This window comes from Triticum urartu, chromosome 2 (genome assembly GCF_003073215.2).
Source record: "Triticum urartu cultivar G1812 chromosome 2, Tu2.1, whole genome shotgun sequence".
NCBI lineage: Eukaryota > Viridiplantae > Streptophyta > Magnoliopsida > Poales > Poaceae > Triticum > Triticum urartu.
In genome coordinates, this window is record NC_053023.1 from 147,558,521 (window position 1) to 147,568,573 (window position 10,053).

At 48.5% G+C, this 10,053-nt stretch overlaps 2 protein-coding genes across 2 annotated transcripts; both read right to left on the reverse strand.

Moving 5' to 3' along the window:
* Window positions 1–2,374: 2,374 nt before the first annotated feature.
* Window positions 2,375–3,255, reverse strand: LOC125541312. Its single transcript, XM_048704758.1, has one exon. The coding sequence runs from the start codon at window positions 3,044–3,046 to the stop codon at window positions 2,693–2,695; it is 354 nt and encodes a 117-aa protein (XP_048560715.1). The 5' UTR covers window positions 3,047–3,255; the 3' UTR covers window positions 2,375–2,692.
* A 5,106-nt stretch (window positions 3,256–8,361) lies between these two features.
* LOC125536455 (40S ribosomal protein S13-1-like) lies at window positions 8,362–9,233 on the reverse strand. Its single transcript, XM_048699683.1, has one exon. The coding sequence runs from the start codon at window positions 9,126–9,128 to the stop codon at window positions 8,673–8,675; it is 456 nt and encodes a 151-aa protein (XP_048555640.1). The 5' UTR covers window positions 9,129–9,233; the 3' UTR covers window positions 8,362–8,672.
* Window positions 9,234–10,053: the final 820 nt, after the last annotated feature.

Here is a 10,053-nt window from a genome sequence, read left to right on the forward strand (position 1 = left end):
CTAGTCGGACCCATCATCCTGCTGCCTACTACCCTCGTCGTCGCTGCCGCTGTCCTCCTCGTCACTCCCGCCCGAGGAGGAGTCTTCACTATCAGAAGAGCTCTCCACGCAGCACCTCGCACGGGTCCCAAAGAGCCCGAAGACCTTGACGGAGAGAAGGCGCCCTTCATCAGCTTAAAATGGAGAGTGAGCCCCTCCGTCAAGCGGTGGATATGAGCAAACGTCTTCCATCCCCGACGAAGATACATCACGTGAGGGGCGGGGAAGTCGACGCGGACCCACGTGCCACTGATCCCGCAGCCCCTCATGTGCAGCCGCAACGACTCCGGCGGATCCAGCTCCATCTCCCGCGCAAATGGAGTCGGGAGACGAAGGCGATGACGCGGCGGCCGGCGCAGCCTGACGAAGAACTCACAAGGGTCATCCCCAACATGGCCCTCCATTGGAGGAGCTACTGGCGGAGGCGAGGCCGGCGCGCCGCCCGGTCCTCCCCTTTCCCGAGCGCCCCGGCCTCGCCCACGGCCTCGCCCCCTCCCCCTTCCCCTCATGGCTGGCTCTGCCACCGCAGGCGCAGGAGAAGGAGGGACGCGTTGTCGAGTGGCGACCCTCGCTGCCACTGTTGAAGGACCGGGATTCCCTCTCTCCATGACGGATGGAAGGGAGGGGCTGAAGCTTAGGAAGGAAGGAAGAGAGAAAACGGCGGCTCTAAGATTGGAAAAGGCACGACGAAAGAGGAGAAAGTGAGCAGCGCACCCGCGGTTTTTCTTTTTTATGGGAGAAAACACGGGCCGCCTCCTTTCACATTAACTGTGGTGTGACGCATGCCCGCGGGAACCAACCCCACGCATGCTGCCCACGTCACACGCACCTCCCCACGCCGCGTCACGTGCGGGAGTCGTGGGAAACGCAGCGCGCGAAGAATCTTGCCGCGGTAAAAACCGTCCCGCCTGCCCGCACACCGTTTTTGGGCCTAGCCCAACAACGTGTTGCGCTTATGTGTGGCCCAGGCCCGGGGGCTCCTGTCGGTGTACAAAAAGAGGGGTACACATTTTGTACCCCTATAACTGTGCACGGGCAGTCTGAGCCGCGGATACCACCACACCAAGCAAGGCAAGGGAGGTGAGCCAGGGTAAGACCGAAGCTCAAGAGAACTAGAACGACGCCAAGGCCAAGACCACGAAGAGCAAAGGGGACGAAGCGGACTCCCCCGGCAAGATCCTTGCCGGGAGACAGTTCTAGGAGCCCCGGCAAGACCCTTGCCGCGGCGACTCGTCCCGCGCCTACGGAGCAAATCACCCTTGAGTCCACTACCCCCAAAGGGCAAGGATTCGGGAGACATCCCCGTGGCGGCATGCAGATCTTTGTGAAGACATTCAAGATCAGATACGCACTAAGGAGGCGACAACCCTTGACGGGATCCCAGCCAAGGAAGACCACAAGGCCCCCGGTAAGCGCCGAGGACACCCGCAGGGCCACCATCAGGCCCACGCCGACTAAACCTCCACCACCGCATGCATGCAGCTGCTGACCCAACCAGCTGGGCAGGCACCCGCGTGACGGCATGCAGATCTTCGTGAAGACCCACCACTGCGCCACCTCAGCTGCCTGCCTACCTACATGGCATCTCAGGCGTCGCTGGCCAGGGCGCGTGTCGACACAAGAAGGAGAGGCGACGGACGAGACAGGTTTCTCCCCCGTCCCCGATAAAGCAAGGACACGTAAGCAAGACGCATTAAATGCGCTTTGTCATGTAATGCGAGGGATAACCTCGCATCACTGTACCCTTTCCACCTCCTGTGTGCCACTGTGGCAACCCCTTTTTTCTATAAAAGGAGGCCCGAGGCGACCAGAGGAAGGATTCGGCTTTTTAGAGCTCCTCACGCCCCATAGCTAGCTCAAGAACACAGATATACAATCCACCAAAGCAGGAGTAGGGTTTTACGCATCCTCGCGGCCCGAAGCTGGATAAACGAACCGTGTGCTATCTGTTTGATCCGCTCTTCTCACGACCCCGCGCCCCGCTAATCACAGTAGGGATTCTTGTGATCCCATAGGTGTCGTTCCCACCGACAGGCCTAAAGGGATGGCCGGGGGCGGCGACTAGACCGACGGTGGGGGCGGTTTCAGGAAGAGGGCAGGGCGGCGTGGGAGCGCCGCCGGCCACGGGTGGTGGTCGCGGGCGATGAGGCCGGTGGCTCGGGCGGCGGCTGGAGAAAGGTCGGGCGCCGTTAGATTTCGGTCGTATGTTTGAAAAATCGACTGACCTAATTTGAAAAAGTCAGTCGCGTGACGTGTAGCCTCACTCTTATGTTTCCCGGAGCATGGACGAGGGAGCATTTACTGGTGAAACAACCATTATAGTAAATGCAGTGAATTCACTTTGAAACATCTAGCAGCTCATCTTATTACACCACATGAATATGTCAGGACGCATCAGCCAACTCCTGCACATGCACCCAACATCTCAATTCTCAACCAAGAATAACCAACCAAAGAACACAAGATCTGGCACCAAAACTAGACCTCCACATTCTCAATTCTCAACCAACAATAACCATGCCACGGCCGCCCCATTCCCCCGCCGGCATCGGTCGCCAGTCGGCTGGCCGCAGCGCCAGCCACGCACGCTCGCCAGTACGCTAGGCGCTAGCTGCATCTCGATCGCCAGCGATCTCGCTCGCTCGCTCGCTGGCTACTCGGCGGCGGCGCCTTGGTCGAAGTTGAGCGCGTAGCTCTTGGAGTCGTAGCTGAACCCCGCCTTCCTCCTCCGCGCCGCGCCTCCGCCGCCGCCGCCCCTCCTCCTGGCCATGATCTCCTGCGCCACCGCCTTCCACCGCAGCTTCGCCCTGGCCGACCGCTCCTCCTGCGCGATGCGCCTCATCTCCTCCCCGCCCTCGCCGCTCAGCGCCCTGTACTCCAGCCGCCGGGCCGACGACGCCCGAGACAGCGACCGCCCGAAGCACCCGAAGCTCTGCGGCATGAAGTCGTCGTCCATCGCCGCCGCGGCCGGCATCGGGGCCGCCGTCTGGTGCACCAGGCTGGCCATGGGAATGCAGGCTGCTGCTGGCTGCGTGTGTGTGTGTGTGGACGGATGCCAAGCGAAGCACAGTGGGTAGCGCAGGTGTGGAGACGGGAGACGATCAATGCGGTGCGGGGCTGTGATTTGCTAGATCCAGAGACGGATATATAATGGCTGCCCGGGCGCCGCGATGAACTGTCCGATCTCGAACGGCGCCATGGCAGCATGGCCCGAGATTAGGTGCCTTGTTTATTGGCCGCGGCCCATAAAGAAATGGCAAGGTGCAGGATAGCAACTGTACCCGAACGTCCTTGTTTTTATCCTGCATTTGGCGCCATCAGGGAATTCCTGCCGGGCTTTGACTGCTCACAACGTGACCCCATGTGTTTCCGATGAATGTTTAAGAGTACGTTCGCAAAATAAAATGACAGTGGTGATAGCTACTACTCCATCCGTTCCCAAATACTCCCTCCGTCCGAATTACTCGTTCCAGATATGGATGTATCTAGAACTACCTACAACAAGTAATTCGGAGCGAAAGAAGTATTTATCTTTCTAGAGTAGGTGTGTAGTAAACGCCCAGCTGCCTTATGGCAACTCAGTGCACATCTATATGTATATAGATCCTCTACCTCAAAATAAGTGTCTCACCCTTAGTATAATTTTAAATTAAAGTTAGTACAAAGTTAAGACACTTATTTTAAAACGGAAAAGTACTTTCTTCGTCCGAAAATATTTGTCATTAAAATGGATAAAAAGCAATGTATCTAGAATTAAAATACATCTAGATACATTTCCTTTTATCTAGTTTGATGACAAGTATTTCCGGACGAAAGGAGTACAAATTAAGGAGAGTACATAGTGAGAGAAAAATTCAAGCTTTCTAACAGCCGGAAAAATGTATCACTATGTCAGCAACTGCATCTAAGAGAAATGCATAGTTGTAAAGTTGCCTAGATGTTGAAGCCAAAGTTGTTAAGTGCTCCAGGCTTATAGAGTAAGCGTGGTGGCATCACTATATCAGCAAAGCCAGTTGTGAAAGTGGTCCAAAACCTAGAATATCAGTAACATCAACAGACAACCGCATCTTCCATAAACAAATGCGCACACCGAGCACGATATCAGCAGTACAGTACGACAGTCCAACGAACCAAACCTCCCGACTTGATTAAACCACCACCTACATGCATTTGGTTGTTTGGTTGGGATCATTCCAAACTAAGGGCCTCTTTGATTCGCAAGATTTTCAAATGCAGGAATAGGAAAAATATAGGAATAGTGTTATGTCTTTTTATATCTTATGGGATTTGGAGAAGTGTTTGATAGCATAGAAAAAACAAAGGAATCCTACAAAGAAGTTTTTTTGATGGGATCCTACAAAAAAGTTTGAGTGAATGAAAAGTTTCCTTCAAAATGTAGTACAAATGAAACCTATGAAAAAAATCCTAAGGATTCCAATCCTACAAATCAAACGACTATCACAAGAAAAAATCCTAAGGATCCAAATCCTATAAAAATCCTATGAAATTCCTTTGTATCAAAGGGGCCTTAAGAGATCTTCAATGGATCCCTTAAAAATCTATAAGTCCTCATTTTACTCCTTTGTACCTAGTCGAACCCTCAAATCTCTAGAGGAGTAAAATTTTAAGGACTTAAGTTTACTCCAACGCCCAACTCTTCTATATTTACTTCTCTGCGACGCCGCCCCTTAAAAAAAATTCCCTTCCATTTCTCGCGTCTACTGCTGCCGAAATCCACGCCGCCAGCCGTCAACCACCTTGGTGACCGGGAAAATGGAACCCTCCTACGCCCTCGTAACTCCGCCGCCTCTCGTTGGCGCCGGAATCTCGCTGGCAGCAAGGAACTTCATAAAATCGTGTGCGTACGCCGTCGGCTATGTGCGCTTGCCTCTGTGACGTCCTACAATGGCCGCCACGTCCTGGAGCTCTGGTGGCGTCCTGCAACGCCTGCGCTGCCGCCGACCGAGTTGTGCACGCACACCACACATGCACCTGGTAGGCCGCCGTCGGTTTCGATGGCGAGCACGACCAAACCTTCAGCTAGGCAGCATGGGCACAGGCGCGTTGGACCTCGTCGTGGTGGCGAAGACCGGTGGCGAGGTGGCGGTATCAAGGCTGGGGGATCTCGTCGTTGTGGCAAAGACTTGGGAGCGCCGTGGAAGGAAGAAGGTAGAAGGAGATGAACAAATACTTTTATGTGGGGTCAGTTCGTTTGAGGAGTTATACTGGGCAGGATTGCTTAAGGAGGAAGACAAGATGAGATTCCAAGTGGGGGTGAAGAGGCTGGCTAATGTGGCGGCTGCTCTGACGGACAGATCATATGCTCGCAGCAGGCTGCTCCTGAGAGATGGGGATGGTATTCAGATTGGGGAGCTGTCTTGATCCTGTTACTTTTAGACTGGCCTATATCCACTGGGGTCTGATGCCTGCTGGAATTGTTCTTTTGATGATACGGATTCATCCTTTTTAGAGTTCCTATGTCCTAGACAGGTGCTTTTGGTTCGAGTTGTGGTTGTAGTATCGTCAGGTTTTCGCCCCACAGCTGATAGTTCGTTCTAGGGCTGTCATGCAGTGGGTTTCCTGTCGATGCACCAACTCGCTCGTGCCCCTTTCAGTCTCCTTTTGCTGGGTAGTTATCTTTAGCTGGCTCGGTGCTTATCTTGTGAAACATGATCGACACATGACTGATGTATTTCCGTTGATTGCAAAATTAATGAAAAGGGGTATGAGCCCGGTTGGAAAAAAAGTTCGTTTGAGGAGTTAAATTTAAGGGTTTGGCGAGGTACGGCCATTGTAGAGGAGTAAAATTTTGAGGAGTTAAAGATCCTCTAAATTATTATTAGGGATTCCATTAGCGATGCGCTAATAACCCATCCCGCCGCGACCAACTTAAACAAGCAGCGGTCAAAGTCCCCCAAACACGGCACTTGGAAATGTATGCAAGTTGAGGGGCAGCATATGCTGCCGATTAAGTTAAGATCCAGCCAACAAACAAATCTACAGGGCAAGTGCGTACGATATCTCCAATCTATTCAGATCAAGCATCCAACTTGGTTGAGATCATGCACGCACCATTATTCGGCCCAGCCAGCGGCGCTGGTACCTGCTTCTGCTTGGTTTGATCAATCATTGCAAAGGGTTTAGCGTTCGTGTTACAAAACATGCCTGATTGCTTCATGTGTGGCACGCCATCTGACTGCTGGACTAAATGGACAGGATAGCAGATTGGCAGATCACACACATCTTTGGCGTATGGCCACAGCTGAGAAGTACTTATGCTTGATTTCAGTTGAGTCATTACGGGCCAAAGAAGTTCAAAGGAAAAATATTTCCACCTGAAAGAAGTTTGATTGTCCAAAGAAATATTCTGAACCCCTCAAAGCAAAACAATGATAGGGCTGCACCACATATTCACAAGATCATCAGCAAGTAAGGTAAACAACACAATCAGGAACAAGAGAATGGTCTGAGCAATTTGTATATCACTAACTGAAAAGTTTGAACACAGAAACATAGTACGTGAAAAGACCCTTGGATGCTACGATAGGTCATCTAGACAAACAAATGTCAAACAAAATCTTCAAGACCTGTTAGTGCTACAATTAAAAAGACCCTTGTTTGCAATCATGATAGTGCTACAATCGAAATGTGAATGACTGCTGCACATAGGCATCTGAAAGGAAAATAACATCATTGAAGCCAATTGCTAAACTAGATTATAGAACTCGAACTCCCAGACCTAAGATTAACGACATAGGCAACAAAAGGCTAAAGATTAACAGCATAGACAGCAAAGCAGCTGCAGCTGCAAAGCTCATCATAGACAGCTACAGCTGCAAAGCTCATAGACAGAACCTTTGGAACCTACGTATCTGATATGATCTGAACTTCCAGTCTTCCATCAAAGAAATTATGATATGATCACAGTAAACAATTAGGTCCTGGATCAATAAGGGCTGGGAGGTAGAATTTCTCAAGCAGACTGTTTGCCACGACTGATAAATGGGAAGCATCACAACTGGAAGAGATATTACTGTACTCCGAGCTTTTAGTTCATGCACAGGAAGCATCACAACCAAGAACAATACATGGTATGGACCACATGTTTGGTGTATAGTCGCAACTCGCATTCCCATGGCCAGTGTCTGCTTGATGCTTGCTTTCAGTTAAGTCGGGGCCAAGGAATTTAAAAGGAAAATATTTCCCACTGAAACAAGTTTGGATTGTCCTAAGAAACATTTGGAACACTAATAGCCAACCATGATACAGTAGCACTACATACTCATGAGATCGTCACCAAGTAAAGTAAACAATACAATCAAGAACAAGAAATGGTCTGAGCACTTGATATATCAACTAAACAATAATGTCAAACAAAATATTCCAATGCAATAATGTTAGCGCTACAATCGGAATGTGAATGCATGTTGCACATAGGCATCTGAAATGTAAGATTAACGGCAAAATTAGATTATATAGAACACAAACTCCATGACCTAAGATTAACGGCATAGACAGAAGAATAGGTACAACTGCAAAGCTCATTCTCAAAGTACTGGAAGCTATCTGATAATTTAAACTTTCATTAGAAACATTATTGTACGCTCACACTAACGATTGGTCCTGAATCATTGTGGGTAGAGGGGGGACTGACCTGCCATAGAGAATGCAACAGGCCAGGGCACAGGTTCCAGGACAAGAAACAAAGGAGCACAAGTGAAATCTCCAACAGATACTGGTAGAGGTGCAGATTAATGACCCTATGTTAGCCTCCACTCCTCTCTAGTCTAGTTCAAAAGAACGAACAAGTTTCCCAAAAATGATGTGATTTTTGTAAATTAGTTCATTTGATCAAGGTATTTATTGCAGGTTACGTCATTACTCTTCTTACACAACCTGGTATGGATCCCACATGCTTTGAACAACTGATTTACCACTGACTTAACATAGGAATTTTTTTTGAGGGGTACCTAACATAGGAAAGGTAATACTCCCTCCGTTCCCAAATATAAGTCTTTCTAGAGATTCCAACAAGTGACTGCATACGGAGCTAAATGAGTGAATCTACACTCTAAAATATGTCTACATACACACATCCGTATGTTGTAGTCCATTTGAAATGTAAAAAGACCTATATTTAGGAACGGAGGGAGTAGAACAGTACACATATTCCAGCCCAATAGCTCGTTAGAAAGCCTAAATAAGAATGGCAAAATTCCCAAATTGACTAATCTCTCTGTAGGCTCCTTAACTTTGATAGCCAAGCTTTATAGAAACTAAATCTAGCCTGCAACAACTCGAGCTCGCAACAACAATAAAACAGGATAAAACATGAAGAGTGCATTAGCAAGTTTCTTACTCCACTGCAGGATTTGTGATAGCAATACACCTACGAAGAGCATTACCAGCCTAATCGAAGTTACCAAACACCAACACATTGTAAATAGTCTCAACTTCCAAGGATCAGAACCTGATCCAGTCCCACTAAACTCTCGAAATACTTCTGTCCAGGCACACGAGCGGTAGCTGATAGGTTTAACAGCTTACATCCCCAAAAAGCATTGCTTACTACTTAACACAAAACCGAAGTCCAAAAGCTGCAGAGAATTACGTCAAAGAACCGCTTAACCGAATCAGGCGACGAGAGTGCTCGCGGTGGTGGACTCGTACTTCCAGGCGGCGGGAATCTTCTTGGTGAGGCGGTAGTAGCGGGTGAGGCGGTGGACCCTGCTCTCGACGAGGATGAGGCGGAACTTGGCGTCCACGTCCGACCTGTTCCTCTCCAGGTGCTTCCTGATCGCGACGGCCTTCTTGATGAGGAAGTAGAGGTCCTCGGGCATCTCCGGCGCCAGCCCGCGCGCCTTGAGCAGGCGCACGATCTTGGCGCCGGTAACGGCCTTGGAGAGCGGGATGCCGTAGCCGTCGCGGAGCAGGGCGCCGATCTGCGACGGCAGCTGGCCCTTCTTGGCGGCGCGCACGATGATCTCCTCCACGTCCGGCGCGGACGTCTTGACCCAGGCCGGGGCCTCCCGCTTGTAGGGCATCACCGAGGACGACATGCCCTTCCCGTTGCTGTGCATGCGTCCCATGGCGGCGAGCGGAGAGCAGAGAGCGGCGGCGAGGAGGGAAATGGGGAGAAGCGGCTGTGGCGGCGAGAGGGAAACCTAGCAAAAATGGGGCGGAACCCTTCCCTGCCGGAGTCAGTCTGTTATATCTGCTCGCGTTGCAAACTGGGCTTAGCCCATGATGTTTTGGACGCGAATACAGCGATCGCGACCCAATATGCCCCTCGCTTCAAGCCTCCCTAAATGAGCCGGCACAGTGCACGGGAGGCCAATGCCTCGTTTATTCCTCCTGCTTTTCACGTTTTTTGGTTTTCTTTTTTGCTTTCTTTATTTATTTCTGTCTACACTTCCAAATACTCTATATGAAAACACACTTACATAAAACATTTGAAAAAATTTAACATAGCATTTGGAAAAATGTTAAGCAAGCATTTCGAAAAATGTTATATGTGTATAAAGAATTTTTTTCTCATGTATACGAAAAATGTATCACAAAAAAATGTGTATGAAAAAATGTTGATCATGTATTTAAAACGTGTTTTAAATGTATTAAAAAAAGTTCCTAAAATTTACACCATACATTAAATAAAAGTATAAACAAATGTTCCTGGTATATAAAACATATATTTTCAAAAGCTAATTATATATATATATATATAAATTATAAACATGTATATAAAAATGTTATTGACGTATATGAAAAATGTACATTGTATCTTAGGAAATATTTATTTCCAATAAAAAATCATGGTGTATTAGAAAAAATTTACAATGTATTAAAAATGTTAATCTTGTATTTGAAAAATATTAAATATGTATTAAAATGTATTACATATATTCAACTAATGTACAATGTGTATGAAAAAGTAGACATAAAAATATATAAGTTTCAAAAAGTGGTAATAATGTATTTAAAAAATGTAAAACACGTATATAAAAAATGTTTCTG

What these genes read in the sequence shown, in the direction of transcription:
- LOC125536455 (XM_048699683.1), bottom strand. Translation starts at nt 9,128, where the DNA reads ATGGGACGCATGCACAGCAACGGGAAGGGCATGTCGTCCTCGGTGATG.
- LOC125541312 (XM_048704758.1), bottom strand. Translation starts at nt 3,046, where the DNA reads ATGGCCAGCCTGGTGCACCAGACGGCGGCCCCGATGCCGGCCGCGGCG.